The 16884-nt window shown below is 48.5% G+C and overlaps 1 protein-coding gene across 1 annotated transcript in view; it reads right to left on the bottom strand.

Annotated features, from left to right (window-relative positions):
- Positions 1–5108: 5108 nt before the first annotated feature.
- The window catches only part of P4ha2 (prolyl 4-hydroxylase subunit alpha 2), a 32009-nt gene continuing 20233 nt past the window's right edge, over positions 5109–16884 (bottom strand). The window contains exons 10-18 of the mRNA XM_059270559.1: positions 16697–16873; positions 11471–11541; positions 11176–11275; positions 10330–10383; positions 9866–9925; positions 9752–9817; positions 7629–7697; positions 7173–7269; positions 5109–5579 (exon numbers count right to left, since the gene is read on the bottom strand). Coding sequence (XP_059126542.1) covers positions 5509–5579; positions 7173–7269; positions 7629–7697; positions 9752–9817; positions 9866–9925; positions 10330–10383; positions 11176–11275; positions 11471–11541; positions 16697–16873 — 765 coding nt within the window. The 3' untranslated portion in view covers positions 5109–5508. The remainder of the gene's footprint in view (positions 5580–7172; positions 7270–7628; positions 7698–9751; positions 9818–9865; positions 9926–10329; positions 10384–11175; positions 11276–11470; positions 11542–16696; positions 16874–16884) is intronic.

Here is a 16884-nt window from a genome sequence, read left to right as displayed (position 1 = left end):
CAGGCGTCTTCCTCCTTCTTGCCTCCTTCTTTTTCCTCTCAAGCCTAGCTTTCTCCTCTACTTAACCTCTCTGTCCACCAGCCCTGCCTATTTTTTCTCTGCCTAGCTACTGGCTGTTCAGCTCTTTATTAGACCAATCAGGTGCCTTAGCTGGACAAGGTGAAACAAATGCAACACATCTTCACATGACTAAACACCCATCCTTACATCGTTAAACAAATGCAGCACATCTTCATATGACTAAACACCCATCCTTACATCGTTAAACAAATGCAGCAGAAACAAATGTAACACACATTTACCCAGTTAAATAATATTCTGCAGCATAAAGAAATGTAACACATCTTTGCCTAGTTAAAATAATATTCCACAACACTCTGTGCCTAGTAAAGTGTGAGCCCCCGTGCAGGAGGTCATCACCGTCCAGGGCTTTTATGATTTGTCACACACAGCACTCAGAATTCAATAAAGTGCCAAGAGTAGACCAAACAACCAAAAAAACAAGAGGATTAAAAAAAAATAGAACGCCGGGCGGTGGTGGCACACGCCTTTAATCCCAGCACTCGGGAGGCAGAGCCAGGCGGATCTCTGTGAGTTCGAGGCCAGCCTGGGCTACCAAGTGAGTTCCAGGAAAGGCTCAAAGCTACACAGAGAAACCCTGTCTCGAAAAACCAAAAAAAAAATAAAATAAAAAAATAAAAAATAAAAAAAATAGAAAGAGAGCCACAGAACACAAAAACCATGACATTATCAAACAAGAACTTTCAAGTAACTCTTTTCATTGATCCAAGAAAAACATGGAGGAAATAAAAGAACAATTCCCCAGAGAACTAGACCCAGAACTGAAAAAACCAACGAAGGGGCAGGAGAGATGATGCAGCAGTTGAGGGGATCGAGTGGGGTCCCAGCACCCACATCAGGCGGCTCACAACTGCCTGTAACTCCAGCTCCAGATCCGACGCCCTCTTCTGGCCACAAAGACACATAAATAAAAATAAATCTTTCAAAAACGAAATAAGCTGGGGTGAGCTCAGGGGTAGAAGTGCTTGCCTAGCACGTGTGAGGCTCTGGGTTCAATCCCAGCACCAGGAGGGAGCAGGAGAGGAAAGGAGGTATGGAGAGGGGTAGACGGGGAAGGGGAGGAAAGGAGGTGAAGGCAGACAAATGAACTACAAAACAGATCAGGGAAGTATCTAATCTTGAGCATCCGGGGGGTGGGAGGCTGAGGGACACAAAAGGAAGGGTAGGACACACGGGGCAAAGCACATGCTTCTATCAACCAGATTTACCTGAGTCTCAGAGAGGGAGGGAAGGGAAAAATCGGGACAGAAACAATACTCAAAAGATGCAATGTCTGAGAAATTTCTGGAACTCATCAAAGACCTCAGTTGGCAAATTCAGGATGCTCTTTAAATGTCCAGAAGGAAAACAGGTAAAGGAATCCCATACTACATCACAACAAAACCATGACAAGAGAAAATGAAGATAAAGATGTTAAAAGTCAATGTCAAGATGAGGGGCTACCTTCAGAAGAGCAACAAGATGGGATAGCCTTCATTTTATCAGAACTAAACATGGAAAAGACACCCCACAAAATAGGCATCTGGAGAAGATAACGAACAAAATTAAAATGTCTATGAATCAGTAAGAAAAACTTGAAGAAACCCTGATGACTAAGAAACATGAAAGGGTGTGCAGCATCACCAATAAGCACCAATAGGTACCATCTTACTCAGAGAGGGCTGCCGTAATAAAACACGATACACCGGGCAAGATGATCTGTTTACTGCGTTTATTTCACGTGGAGTATCAAAACCACAATGCGAGCAGATTGTCTGGTGAGTGTGTCTTCCTCATCCACGTCAGCCATCTTCTTGCTATCTTTTTTGCATGACAAGAAGACAGAGAGCTCTCTGGGATATCTTTCGTAAAATCACATGTGCTGGCTCGTTTTATGTCAACTTGACATAAGCTACAGCCACCTGAGAGGAGGGCGCCTCAACTGAGAAAACGCCTCCGTAGACTGAGCTGTAGGCAAGCCTGTATGACATTTTCTTAATTAGTGATCGACTGAGAGGGCCCAGACCATTACGGGTGGTGCCATCCCTGGGATGACAGTCCTGGGTTTCATAAAAAAGCAGGCTGAGCAAGCCCTGAGGAGCAAACTAATAAGCAGCACCCCTCCATGGCTTCTGCATCAGCTCCTGCCTCCAGGGTGCTACCCTACCTGAGTTCCTGTCCTGACTTCCTTCAATGATATGATAAGGAAGTGTAAGCTGTACCAGGCTTTTTCTTTGGGGCCACCAACTAGCTCCCAAATTATGACACAGAGACTTATTATTAGTTTTGAATGCTTGGCCTAGCTTAGGCATGTTTCTTTTAACTTAAATTAACCTGTTTTGTTTTGTTTTGTTTTGTTTTGTTAATCTACCTTTTGCCTCGGGGCTTTTTACTATCTTTCTGTAAATCTTACTAAATGCTTCTTGTGTCTGATGGCTAGTAGGCTGCCTGGTTTCTATGTGTCCCTTGTTTTCTCCTCTTCCTTCTCTTGTTCTCCTTTTTTCTTCCTGAGCCTAGATTTCTCCTACTTATTCTCTCTGCCTACTAGCCCCGCCTACCCCTTCTCTTGCCTAGCTATTGGCCTTTCAGTTCCTTATTAGATGAATTAGGTGCCTGAGGCAGGCAAGGTGAAACAGATGCAACACATCTTTATATAATTAAACACACATCCTTACATTGTTAAACAAATGATAAACAGAAGTAACAACACCTTTACACAGTTAAGGTAATATTCCGCAGCATAAACAAAAGTAACACAACTTTACCTAGTTAATGCTCCGCATTTTCCCCTTTTTGTCTAAATGAGAAAGGACTTTAACTTTAACATAGTAAAACTGTACACAACAAGAACAATTATCAAGTAAGGATTACATTTACAATATCCAGTCTATTTGTATTTTGCAAATTCAGAGAAAATATTCCATTACTTATTCTATCTTGGTGAGTCCAAAGTTTTGTACCTAATTTACCTTCTGTCATAAATAAGAATAACTGCAACTGTATCTAGTCTTCAACTCCATCAAAGACTCCAGAGAGATATACTATTACCTGAGTAAACAGAAAGTGCAGTGCAAGCCACTTCCAAACCTATAGAAACCACAAACATCTGGCTGCCTGGACATTCACCCAAGGTTCCTCTGTAATACTGGTCATCCACTCTTTGGCCTACAGGCCTAGAATATCTGGCAGACCCTTCTGTGAAGCAGAAATTTTGAAGGACTGTCCCACCTTGTTCTGGCAAAGTTCAGCATTCACTTTCAGACACTGGAGGGAGGTCGGGTAGGAACTTCCATTTACTCCTTGTGCATGTGTGTATATCATACTGTAATACATCATGTGGTAACACTTAAGACTCACCAATTACAAGTCCACATTTCCATTCCTAGGTAAATATTCTCAAGAAATGTAACTCAGAAGTCATGTGTAAAATTGCTTATCATATCCTTTGTCATACTATACAAAGACTGAAATGCCCATTGGTAGAGTGTTGACTGTATTATGATTTATCTTGAGTGCCAACGTCATAGAATCTGAAGTCAACTAAGAGACACATCTCTAGGCAGCCCTGTGAGGGCACTTCTAGGAGGGATTAACAGAGGTAAGAGGACCCTCTTCCACAGTACACAACACCTTCCTGTGGCAGTCCAGATGCAAAGTCCAAAACAGCAGCGCTCCCGCTCTTCCGTGCCTGCCTTTCGGTCTTGCTGGTGAGTGTGTCTATCCAGTTGTGGCTGCCACTGCTGCCAGCCTTCACCGCCATCACAACGAAGCCTCTTCGATCTTTCAATGCGGACTGAGGACTGGTCACTCTCCAGAAGTCCTCAGGCCTTCAGCACCAGATTGGGACAACTAGTCACAAACCTCCTAGACTGAACCACTGCTGGTTCTCAGCCTCTCCAGAGTGTAGCTAGCCACTGTTGAACTACCCAGCCTGCATCCTGTAAGCCAATCTAATAGATCCCCTTTGTAATATATATTCATCCTGTTGGTTCTGTTTCTCTAGAGGGTCCTGCATGAACTGTAAAAACAAACTCCATGAAAATACAGACAAAGCTTTAAAACAATACCAAACGAAAGCAGCAAAACAGAAATATCTATATATCTATACCTATATCTATATCGATATAGATATAGGTATAGATAGATATAGATATAGATATAGATATAGATATAGATATAGATATAGATATAGATATAGATATAGATATAGATATAGATATAGATATAGATATAGATATAGATATAGATATATAGTCTGACTCAGTTAAGAACTCAGTCAATGAAAATGAAGTTACTGTGTTCAGTGACCTGGTCACAGGAGGGAAACTTCAATGTGACCACAAATCACCATCCCATGGTTATCTCTGAGTTTCTCGGACAGAGAAGGAGATATCAGCCAGGAGGAACTCCCGCGTGGCTCCTGAGCACTGATTGGAAAAGTTCCGGCCAGGGACAACTCAGCGTACACATCCCAAACTGAACACTAACAGCGTCCCAACTGTGAGCACGTGTTCTTTCTATGTTCTCTGGGTGGCCAGATGAGATTATTTACCTCCAGTTTCCAGAAAAGTACACAAGCCTGGAGGGCACATGGGTGTTAAAACCAGCTTTAGAACCCAAGGCTAGGGCTGTGCTCTGCAGAATGTCTGCACAGTGGAGACATACAAAATGGTGGAACTGGTCAGAGCTCCTGGATTGTGTGTGTACACATTCATGTGTGTGCGTGTTTGTGTGTGCACATGCAGGTGGAGACCAGCTATCCACTTTAGGTATTTTAGGAGCCTGAAGCTCCCCAGTTTCGGCAAGTCCCAAGGGGTCTTCCTGTCTCCACCTCCCCAGCACTGGGATCACAGGCACGCACTGCCAGACCCGACTTTTATGTAAATACTGGAAGTCAGAATTCAGGTCCGTGTGTGTGTGTGTGTGTGTGTGTGTGTGTGTGTGTGTGTGTGTGTGTGGCCTTTTGAACTGAGCCAGCCTCAGTTCCTGGATTAAAAACACAAAACAACACAACAACAACAAACCCCAAACACTCCAAAATAAGGCTATTTAAGGCTTCTGGCAGGGAGATTTTATTTTTTGGTTAAAGCCACAACAAATAGAAATGTCATAAAAACAAACCTGTAAACACAGCATCAGAACTTTGGTTTCACTAAAACATCTCCCACCTGAAACATCTGAGGTACGAAGGCACCGACCAAGGTGCTACACAGTCTGGTTCTGCAGCAGCCACACCAATGCTACCCTTGGAGCCAGAGGAAGCATAGGCTGGCCAGAGTCTGGGGCCCAGGTCACCCAGGACTCGGCCCAGGACACACTCTCTCAAATTCAGACAAACACTGGCTCCTCCAACAACCTGCCTGACAGGAGCTGGAACACACAAAGGAATCGGTCACGCTGAACTTGATGACTTGGCTGTGGGGCCAGGAAGGGGCAGAGCGAAGGACGTCAATCGACTTCTGTTGTCCCACAAGGCCTCAAGAACTCTTGTCCTCGTTCATGGAACCACTTATTGGAGACTGTGAAGAGAAAGCAAGTGTGTGATGATCCAACCTATCAGGTCAGCAGCCAAAATGAATGCTTCCTCCATGACGACCGCTGCCCTGTGCTCCGGGGGTAAGACCCCAGAGCGACCCGGCTCAGACCTCAAGCCTGCTGAAAACACACGAGCACACAGGTAACTTTACGTACAATAGTCTACCAGTGATTCAATGCATGTATGCAGGTTGCCATGGGAACATCTCATGATGTTAGGGAAGCAGTACTAACACAGAACAGGAAGTCATCCTGGAAAGAGGGCGGGGCATATCATACGTTTGCCACTCAAAGTGGGCTGGATGCAGGAAGTGGCTTGGGAAGGTCCTCAAAGGCAGAGGCCCCTCTGCTAAGTGTGAAGGACCTCAAGAAGCTGGGACAGTGGCGAGTAGAAACTGAGAGGAGAGGATGGGGAACCTGCACACAGTATACAGGGCCTGGACGCGAGCCTCAGGCCCCGTGAGTGACAGAGCAGAATCTCAGTGCTGTGGGCACCCTAGCTGAAGCACGGGTATCAGCACTGCATGTCACAGGCATGCACCAGGACTCCGTTCCTCAAACACAGACTCTCTCATAAGAAATAGAGTAATGTAGGCAGATGGCACGGCTCATGTCAGGAGCCCAGCAACCTGAGCTTAATCCCCAGAACCCACAATGTGCAAGAAGAGGACCAATTCTTTCAAACTGTCCTCTGACCTGCACACATGTAACATAGCACATGTAAACACACACACACACACACACACACACACACACACACACACGTTTTTAAAGTAATGCACTACTAAAGTCAGAGATTTTAAAATACAATTTAATACCTGTACGTAACTCAACAAACTGTCTAGAAGACTTGATTAGCAGCATATATAGTGAAATGATAAACCAGTTAAAATTAAACAGCACTTCCGTGTGTCGGGTTAGTGCCACACTTTTGACATCTAGTAAATTAGACCTACATGATAATTTTTCCTCCCAGATCAGCAACTACCTCAATTTCACTTGTTTACTTTACCTTTTCTGTAAACCTATCAGTATTTACCTCCCACACTCCAAGGGTTATATATGCGTATGATCCCTTCCTGTCACATTCTAGTCCATGCCTTTCCTAGCTCTCCACAGCTGCTCCAGAGTAAGGCTCAAGTTCATCCTCTGTGGTCTGTCCCAGCCTCCAATCTCATCTCTCAGACCAGGCTCATCTCAGGCCTCCCCTTCTTCAAGTGACAAGGACAGCTAGTTACCTGTTACCTAAGACGCTGGTTGTAGCCACAAGTGTCTTGCTGGCCTCAGACAGGCACCCTCCCTCCCTTCTGCTTCCAGCTCTATGCTCCACTAAAACCCTTGCCAGAGCCCACTTCTCTGGAAGGCTACCTGGACCTATGGTGCTTACGCAGCCCAGGCTTCCTTGGCTCTCCGAGCATCTCTTGAGCATTGACAACCAGCTGCAGGAGCTCTGGCTGGGTGGTACAAGCAGCCAAGAAAACCTTTTGTGATGTGCAGACCTGACAGCAGTTAGCAGCTGTTTCCACAGCTGCATCTACAGCCGAGGCCCCTTCAACACTCCCCCTCCAGCCACTCACCCCACTTGCAGCCCACAAGCACAGGGCAGGCCGCATGTCTCGTTCGATAATCCCCTTCCCCACTCCGCAGAAGGTTGTACCAGAATACAGCTGTGCCCTGGGAAAGAGATGAGCTGTCAGAGCACATCTTAAAGACCAGTTACAAGGGCTCGCTCTAAGAATCTAGAACCATCCACCCCTCGGCAGAAGTGCCCCCCCCTTCCTGTGTTTGGGGGACAGGGCTCAAAAGCACCTATCCCTCAAATGGAAGGAAGGTCAGAAACCCACCTGCCCTTAAGGGTCTTCTCTCCCCATCCCTTCTCCCTGGGTGGAAGTTGGGACCACAGTTCAGGGCGCAGGTGGGAAGGAACTAAGGCACATCACATTGACAGTCAAGTGGACAGTCAATAGCACCGGGGGGACACAGACAAGGTCTGAGCCCTGCTCAAACGTGTGACCCTGAAGAATCACGCTTACCTTCTTGGGCCAAATTGCAGCTCCCAGGTCAGGGAAGACAGTGGCACCCCCAGCTTCTACATCACTCATCTGGGAACATAAGGCAAAGAGCTTGGCCCCTCTACCCAAGGACAGCAGAGCAAGAAAGCCTCAAGGACATGACCAGGCATGCAGGTCACCCTGCACCAAGCATGAGCAGCATTACCTGGAGGCTCTGCTCTGTGGCAATGGAAGCCTTTCAGCCAAGAAAGACTTCCCACACGCAGATTAATCTGTCGTGTTCATCCAGACAGCTCTATGCCTGGAGGTTCGAGAGCTAAAGCCCCCAGAAGACCCATATTTAGGTTGTCCTTGATAAGAACAACCTGAGTCTATTTAGAAAATGCTATCTTAGGCTAGCGATGGCTTGGCAGTTAGGAGCACTTGCTGTTACACGCAACTCAGGTTCAGTTCCCAGCACTCACATGGTGGCTCACAACCATCTGTAACTCCAGTTCCAGGGAATCCAACATCCTCTGATGGACTCTTGGTCACCATGCATGCATGTGGTACATACAACATATATGTACACACATATGCAGGCAAATGCTCAGACATATTAAATACATATCAAAAAAAAAAAAGAAAAGAAAAAGAAAAGAAAGAAGAAAACGCTTATCTTGACCCTGACCCCATCTTGAATCCTCTCCCTATGAGGCTTCCAACCTCAGGAGTACCCCCTTCCCTGTGTGGCCATCTTTCTGCCTCTAGCTGCTCTAATCAGACCTCCACCTTCCCAGAATGCTACTCTGCCCTGCTTTCTCCTGTAAATTGCATTCTTACTTGAAGTGTTTTGTTTGTCTATGCTATAATAAAAAGGGCTATAAGACAGGAAGCATTAGAGCTAAGAAATGTCCCATGACGACACATGCCAGCCTGACTGAAGGGGCAGGATCTCAGTGGGATCTTAATAAGGAAGATGAAAAGACCCAGAGGCTTTCCTGGTGCTGGGGTTCAAACCCAGCGAATCTTCCAGTCAGTCTCACTCACCTCTCTCTCCACATACACTAGCCTTTCCCGTTTTTTCCCTCCCAGGTCCCCACACACCTTCTTCTTTGCCAAAATATGTTCCACAAATTTCCATTTAATTTTCAAGTCTCAACTGACACGCTATTTCCTAAATGAAGCCTTTACTGAACCTCATGCCTGGGCAAATTCTTCAGTATTTGTCTCCAGGGTAACTAAATAACAATCTCTCCCATGCTTCAAGTGCGTCTCCCAAGTCAGACCTCAGATGTCACAATGGAGACCACATAGGACCAGCTCAGCAGTGTATGTGCATAGCAGTCTCCAGGATAATTAAAACTTAGAGGGAAAAAATAAACTTTATTTCTAAGTTCCCTGACTACGCATCCTTAGAATGGGCTATCATAGTGGGGAGAGGTAAACTGACAGCCTATGGATGAGGGGCAGGGGGCAGCAGGAGGGAAGCTGGGCTACCCAGCCTCTGAGGAAACAGAGGCAGTTTCCATGTAAAAGCACCTCCTGGCCACCTCTGCACTCTCCCACTGGGACAGAGCCCCCCGGGGCTCTCATTCCCAAAGCTCAGAGTAGCACTGCATCCATCAGAAAGGACGCAGAGCATGCCACACAGACACATGTTAAAGATACGGGCTGAGGGAATCAGCCAGCAAGAAGGACAGACACTCCAGGACTCCACTCTGATGAGGTTCTGTGGTCTCTGAAAGCAGGGTGGTGGTGGGAAGGGACGCTGGAATTACTGCTGAATAGAAGTAGAGTTTCCATTTTATGAGGTGAGAAGAGCTATGGTAACAGATGGTAAATGGTTCACATCAGGGATGGATTTAATAAATAATCACTGAAGCCCACGGAAGACTGTTATGATGGCAATTTTTATATTATGTATATTTTACCACAGCTTAAAAAAATGTTGTGGGGGGTGGTGGGAAAGAGCCAGGGGGTAGGAGAAGGCTAAGCACACAGATAGGAACAAAAGCCAGCTCTTTATTCTCTAGCCGGGGAGGGCACTGACGGACCGCTCTGCAGCAGCTGATGCTGTGAGCCCTGATGGGGGTGGGATGTGCAGGAGCCCTCTGGCCCCAGGGTCTCCACAGGGCCCCCTCGGGCGCACGCATCATACTCACGTAGTTTAGAAACGTGGCCACACGATTCCCAGTCCCTAAACGCTTGAAAGCATCTTGCTCATCGCTCTATAAAATTAAGGGAGAGGGAACAAATGGGCCCGGCCCGGTACTTACATAGTTAAGAAACGTCGCTAACCTATTTCCCTCCGTTTTGAGGCCGCTGTCAAAGGGTCGCTGCAACAGACAACAACTTTCACCTAAGTTTGCAAAGGACGGGGACCAAAAGGGTCGGGGGATGGTAAGTGTGCCTTCCTCCCACAGCACAGCAGGGATACAGGACAGGGCTGCAAAGGGAACCCCGGAAAGAACACAGGGAAGGGTAGGGAGGTCAGAAAAGATTTCACAGGGACCTAGAGAGATCTTTTGCTTTATTATTGGGCCAAACATTCCCCACATGGACAGGAAACAACCAGGCCCCTCTGGGCTCCACAGGTGCTTCACCGACAACGTAGTTTTTCCCTGGCGAGGTGGTAGGTGGAGGAGGGATAATATGGAAGCTGAGATGCTTCTAGAAGCTCCAACCTTCTCAAACCAGCCAGGGCAGAGCCCTCCAGAAATATCTGTGATTGGGGCCTTACCCTAGAGAAGTCAAAGTGGGGTTCATACTGTCCTCCCATTCCATAGTTCGCGACCTGGTGAGAGATTACAGCACTGAATTTGTCAGCAGTATGAACAGCTCCAGAGCAGCCCAACTTCTGCATGAATACCATCTCCCTAGGCCTGAAAGCAACCCCCAGCCTTGTGTGTGTGTGTGTGTGTGTGTGTGTGTGTGTGTGTGTGTGTGTGTGTAGTCTATGTATGTGGTGTACGTATATGGTGGGGTGTGCACACGTCTGTGTGCATGCAGAGGCCAGAGAAGGATGTTGTGTGTACTGTTCCATCACGCTCTACCTTACTCCCTTGAGACAATGAACCTGGAGCTAAGCCGTCACCCAGCAAGCCTGTGGGCACTCTCCACAGCACTGGGGTGGCAGAAAAATGCTTAGCCACACTCAGCTTTCTGTGTGGATGCTGGGGATGTGAACTCAAGGCTCATGTGAGTACATATTCGCTCTCCTGTTGGTGGTACTGTTTCTGGAGGGTGGAATCTTGGGGCCTAGCTGGGATAATCAGACCACTGGATGTGCGCCGTGAAAGTTTTCTCTGCTGTTGGTTCTGGCCAGCCCAAGTGCTCTGGTTTCTGGTCCAGCAAGATGTGAACAAGCTGTGTTGCAAGTTCCCGCTGCCAAGCCTCCCCACCATGATGGACTCAAACTGTGAGCCAAAGCAGACCTCTCCTCCATCAATTTGCTTCTGCCGGGTCCTTTGATTAGAAGAGTGAGTAATGGAGTAGGTGAGCCTTCTCAGACAGCCTGGGAACCTTGGGAGACCATACAGACCAACAGAACTCCTCCCAACTCCTCCGGCCCCAAGGGCCAGCCTACCTGCAATAGTTCTGCGGTCTTCACTGTCAACCCTGTGATATGCTGCATCCGGCGGTTGACTCGGGCCACAACAGGGTCATCCTCCTCCTCTAGCCAGGAGCTGAGCAAAAAGAAAGGCATGGGCAGGCTTAGCTGAAGTCCGAAGATCCCTTCCTAGTCAAGGCCAGGACTAATGGGCAACACAGGGGAAATGCCACAGGGAGAGAAGGTGCAGCAGGCAGGAGAAGTGGGCATCAACACTCTTTTGCAACCTTGCTGGGAAGCGCCATCCCACCCCACTGCTACGTCTGCTCACCTTTTGGAAACTCTGTAGCTGGCAACAGTGAGGACGCCTGTCTTGGGATCACGAACAGTGGCTCGTGCGAGCTAAAAGACAGGACAGAGTTACCTTTTTGGTTTTGGGTGTTTATCCGGAGAACACTGATCCCAGGGGGGCCAGCCCCGTCGGTGGGAAATACCTGTAGAAAGTGGTTCTAGCCGAGGTCCCACGACACTGCAGTCTAGTCTACACTTTGCTCTGTGCTATGAGGCCTGGCCGCACCCTCCTTGCTCATTACCCGCCCCTTCTGCTACTTGGGGCTATGCTGCCAGCACCGTTATGCCTATGAACTCTGCTTGGTCTGTACACGTATCCCTCAAACTTGGCCTTTCTTGACAGGCCCACACCACACTGCCTGAGCACAGCTTTGATTCCGCCACACGCAGACTGGGCCATCTCTGAGCTTCAACCTGAGGCTTCTCCTGACATGGTCAAGTTTGCCCATGTTTTCCTTCTATCCAAAAACAGTCTGCTGTACCTCCTGCCCTGCTGGGCTCCCACTGCTCAGTAAGTAAGACAGTTTTCGGTCCCTTTCTGGCCCTCCCAGAGTCAACAGAGAAAACAACAGGAATCTGATGCACATGAACTGCTATGCAGAAGCCACCTTTCATGGGCAACTACACACACACACACACACACACACACACACACACACACGCCTTTCCCCTACCTCATCTCCCCAGTCTCCATATAAAGGCTTAATGGTACTGCCAGAAGGGATATACTTGTCCACAGCAAGAGTACAGGTGCCTTCCTTGTAGTGTGGACTGTCCTAATGGGCTCACACAATGCGGGCCTGGTATGGACCGACATGTTCATGCAGAAGTATATATGGACCAAACAGAACAGTGCTGACTCTTACTTCCAGTAACTATCTGACTGGTGCCTACTGTGTGCGAGGTGGTGACCGAGACACGACCCCTGCCTTCATATAACTTGGTCAAGTGGAGACAGCAGAAAACCAGCCAAGTAATTAAGATGGGTGAGCTTAATGTCTTGTGGAAGCACAGCCAAAAGGTTACAGCAGCTTCGGTACTGTTGAGAGCCGGGCCGATTCAAGGCTTTCTCTGAGACCTTCGTGTATTGAGAAGGAATGGACTTCCTTGTCTGACCCTTAGCAGATACAGTAATGGCCTGGGGCAAAGGTCTTGGGGAGCTGCAGCTTTGGGACCTCAGAACCAAACTCTGTGGTTATTGGTCCCAAGGCTGTGTGCTCCTCTCTAATGTCCTAGCCCTTGAGAAAGCCTGTGTCCTCTTGTGAGAAAGCCTGTGTCCCCTTGTGAGAAAGCCTGTGTCCTATGTGAGAAAGCCTGTGTCCCCTTGTGAGAAAGCCTGTGTCCTATGTGAGAAAGCCTGTGTCCCCTTGTGAGAAAGCCTGTGTCCTATGTGAGAAAGCCTGTGTCCTATGTGAGAAAGCCTGTGTCCCCTTGTGAGAAAGCCTGTGTCCCCTTGTGAGAAAGCCTGTGTCCCCGTGTGCAGCACTGCTTGATTAGCTTCCTGCGGACTTCGTCCCATTGTATGAGAGCTTTGCAGTGGCCCTGTCTCATTTCTCCCCTGGAAACAGTATATGAGATGCTGGACTTCTTAATAAGCTTGTCCGGCATGAGACAGAGCTTAGAGACCTCCGGAGCCTACCTGTTTGATCTTCTTTACCTCTGAGCCTTCCTCCTCGGGACCCTGCCACTGAAGAAGAACCTGCTGGTCCAGGTTAGGGTACTATGTACATTACAGCCTCAGGCAAGGACACTGGTGCAAAGGGCACTGGCTACAGGTCGAGGCGACATGATGTAGTGAGATGGGAAGAGGCCAGAGGCACAGAGACCAGGGTCTGCTGCCATCTTATGGACAAGCTGAAATGGGGACGGTCTTATGCAAGGGAGGGGCATTCACAACAGAATGTAAGGACTATCGGGCCACCTTACGGAGAGAGCAGAATGGAGAGAAGACTAACAAAGTTGGAGCAAGAATCAGGGCAAGGGATGGCAGTGGCCTGGGACAGGAGTTGGCAGAGGGATGGAGAAGAGGAGCCACACCAGATGTCTGGTCCGGAAGTAAATCGACCCATCTGATCACTTTGCTTCTTAACACTCTCATATGACTATGGCAGCCAGCAGACCCAGGAAAGATGGTTTCCCAGGTTCCTATCTATGGTCCTTTTATCAGCCTAGTGGATGCCCATCCCTGCCCGATAAGACACTGCCACTAGACTGTGAAAACATCTGAGCCTCAGCATTGGCCTGGTGCCCAAAAAAGACTTTAGGCAGCTGTGCTCTGCCCTAGGGACAGACGGGGCTATTTTGAAAGCAGACTGGGGACTCACAGACAGCTGCCAGGCATTCCCCACAAGCCAAGCTAAGCTCACTGGCCCCACTTCAAAGCCAGAAGAGCGTCTGTCTGTCCTGGCCCCCGGAAAGGAGAGGTCAGTTCATGATGGCCAGTGTGTATGACTTGTCACATGGCTCCTGTTCAAAGACCAGTTATCCCAACACCAGCCACCTTCTCCATCCCTGCTGCTCATGTATACATGTGCACAGAGAAAAACGTCCAACATCCCGGACTCAGGCAGGTAAGGAATCTCTCAGGAGATTTTGGCTTGCCAGTACCTCTCTTGGCTAGAAATCAGGCGACTAAGTTTTCTTCTCTGGAGGACTTTGGAACTGGCCATGAAAGTGACATGACAGGTCCTGGTTACAGTGCTCCATACACATTGACTAGATTGTCCCTCAGTCGCATCCATGATACCAGCAACAGATCCTGTCCCCTGACTGTGCTAGGTCTTCAAACCAAGCTGTTCCAAGGAGAGCTCCAGGGCCACTACAGGAAGCCATCTTAGGTCTGCCCGTGAGCGGAAGCTCTGGCCACCTCAGCCACTTCAATTCTACTACAAATAAAGCAGTAGAAAGCCAGCTAATTCCTCCCTCCTGGTCACCTGTGACAGGAGAAAGCTGGGGCAACAGCAGCCCACAGTCCTTAAATGGGACCAAATCATCTGTGAGCTAGAAACCAAAGAATAATTGTACCAACATGACATGTATACAAGAACCAACAGTCGATGGCGTATGTAGCAGCAAATACCAGTTGGATTTCTACGATGCTCAGAAACAAGACAAGGCGGTCCATAGCAAAAATATTCTAGAAGTTCCAGGTATACCAATAGGATGGTCAAGGCAAAGGAGCTCTAACTATTAGGGAGGATAAAATATTTTCCTCGCTTGCAGATGACAATCTGGTCAAGATAACCCAAGAAGGAGTAACTTCTACCACCACCTCTGACCTACACAGATCAGCTTCCTCAAGTTCAAGGGAAAATGAAAGCAGACCTGGAATCTGCAACAGACAACAGTTCACACACATGAAACACTGGAGACAGGTCCTGCCACACCAATAAATACTAGTTACCCTGGGGAGATAGATTTCAAAAACTTGGCATATTTGGCTAGAAACATGGCTCAGCTAAAAGAGTGCTGGCCTGGCACATATGAGGCCCTGGGTTTGATTGCCTGCACTGTATAAACCAGGTGTGATATTATACATCTGTAATTCTAGCCCTCAGGAGGTGGAGGCAGAAGGATCAGAAGTTCAAGGTTATCCTTAGACATATATAAAACAAGTTTGAAGCCAGCCTGAACTACATAAGACCCTACATTTAAAAAAAAAAGCTATCCAATAATTTAGTATATAATAGTGAATTAATGTAACAATGTAACAAGTTAAATACTCCCAAGAAGAAAATTTACAAAAAAAAAAAAAAAAAAGCAACCAACGAGGAATAAGCTCAGTAAAAAGTGTATTTGAACTGAAAATTTAAACATGAATAAGTAAAGATGAAGACTATCTAGATTGTACTGATGTACACCCTCCTCCAAGTCACACAGTTCACTCCGGCTTTTATTATCTCACTGCAGCCTCCTCACTGCAGACCTCCTCACTGCAGCCTTCCTCCCTCACAGCAGTCCTCCTCCCTCACTGTAGTCCTCCTCCCTCACTGCAGTCCTCCTCCCTCACTGCAGCCCTCACACCTCACTGCAGTCCTCCTCCCTCACTGCAGCCCTCACCCTCACTGCATTCCTCCTCCCTCACTGCATTCCTCCTCCCTCACTGCAGCCCTCACCCTTACTGCAGTCCTCACCCCTCACTGCAGTCCTCATCCCTCACTGCAGTCCTCACCCCTCACTGCAGCCCTCACCCCTCACTGCAGCCCTCACCCCTCACTGCAACTCTCACCCTCACTGCAACTCTCACCCCTCACTGCAGTCCTCACCCTCACTGCAGCCCTCACCCCTCACTGCAGTCCTTACCTCTCACTGCAGCCCTCACCCCTCACTGCAACTCTCACCCTCACTGCAGCCCTCACCCTTACTGCAGCCCTCACCCTCACTGCAGTCCTCACCCTCACTGCAGTCCTCCTCCCTCACTGCAGCCCTCACCCTCACTGCAGTCCTCCTCCCTCACTGCAGTCCTCCTCCCTCACTGCAGCCCTCACCCTCACTGCAGTCCTCCTCCCTCACTGCAGCCCTCACCCTCACTGCAGCCCTCACCCTCACTGCAGCCCTCACCCTCACTGCAGCCCTCACCCTCACTGCAGCCCTCACCCTCACTGCAGCCCTCACCCTCACTGCAGTCCTCCTCCCTCACTGCAGCCCTCACCCTCACTGCAGCCCTCACCCTCACTGCAGCCCTCACCTTCACTGCAGCCCTCCTCCCTCACTGCAGCCCTCCTCCCTCACTGCAGCCCTCACCCCTCACTGCAGCCCTCACCCTCACTGCAGTCCTCCTCCCTCACTGCAGCCCTCACCCCTCACTGCAGTCCTCACCCCTCACTGCAGCCCTCACCCCTCACTGCAGTCCTGATCAGGAGCTCCACAGATTCCACTTTTTTGAGACCATGCATTTCCTTAAAAACAATCCATACACTAGCCCTTCAACCAGGTGAAATGGCATTTGTCACTGAGCTGCCCTGCTCCCAATATGACCTGCTATCATTCATGTTCTTGTCTATCCATCCTGGGTCCCTACCTACTTTTTCTTCTCTCCTAGGTCATAAACCTACAATGTCAGCCTAAGTCCACAGCACATCAATGTACTCACACTAACTATTGGTGAGACTGAATTAGTACACAGACAAGCTGCCCCATAGAGGCAGAAGGAGGGACTGCACCCCACCTCGCACAGTGCCCCAGAAGGACCCACAGAGACACTTACTTTGGGCTTCGCAATTTCCTTGATCCTCTCGATTTCTTCATCCGACATCACATCATAGTATCTGACAATGTGCGGGCTATCCCACTCATCTTCCTCTTTGAAGGGGGCGATGAGGAGCTGTGGCACCCGGTTACCATGATGGTACCTACAGAAGAGTTTCTTCTGCCTCTGGGGCGTCTAGGGAGCAG

The sequence above is a fragment of the Peromyscus eremicus genome, chromosome 8a (genome assembly GCF_949786415.1).
Source record: "Peromyscus eremicus chromosome 8a, PerEre_H2_v1, whole genome shotgun sequence".
In the NCBI taxonomy this organism is placed as follows: Eukaryota; Metazoa; Chordata; class Mammalia; order Rodentia; family Cricetidae; genus Peromyscus; species Peromyscus eremicus.
This window is presented reverse-complemented; position numbering and strand designations above follow the sequence as displayed.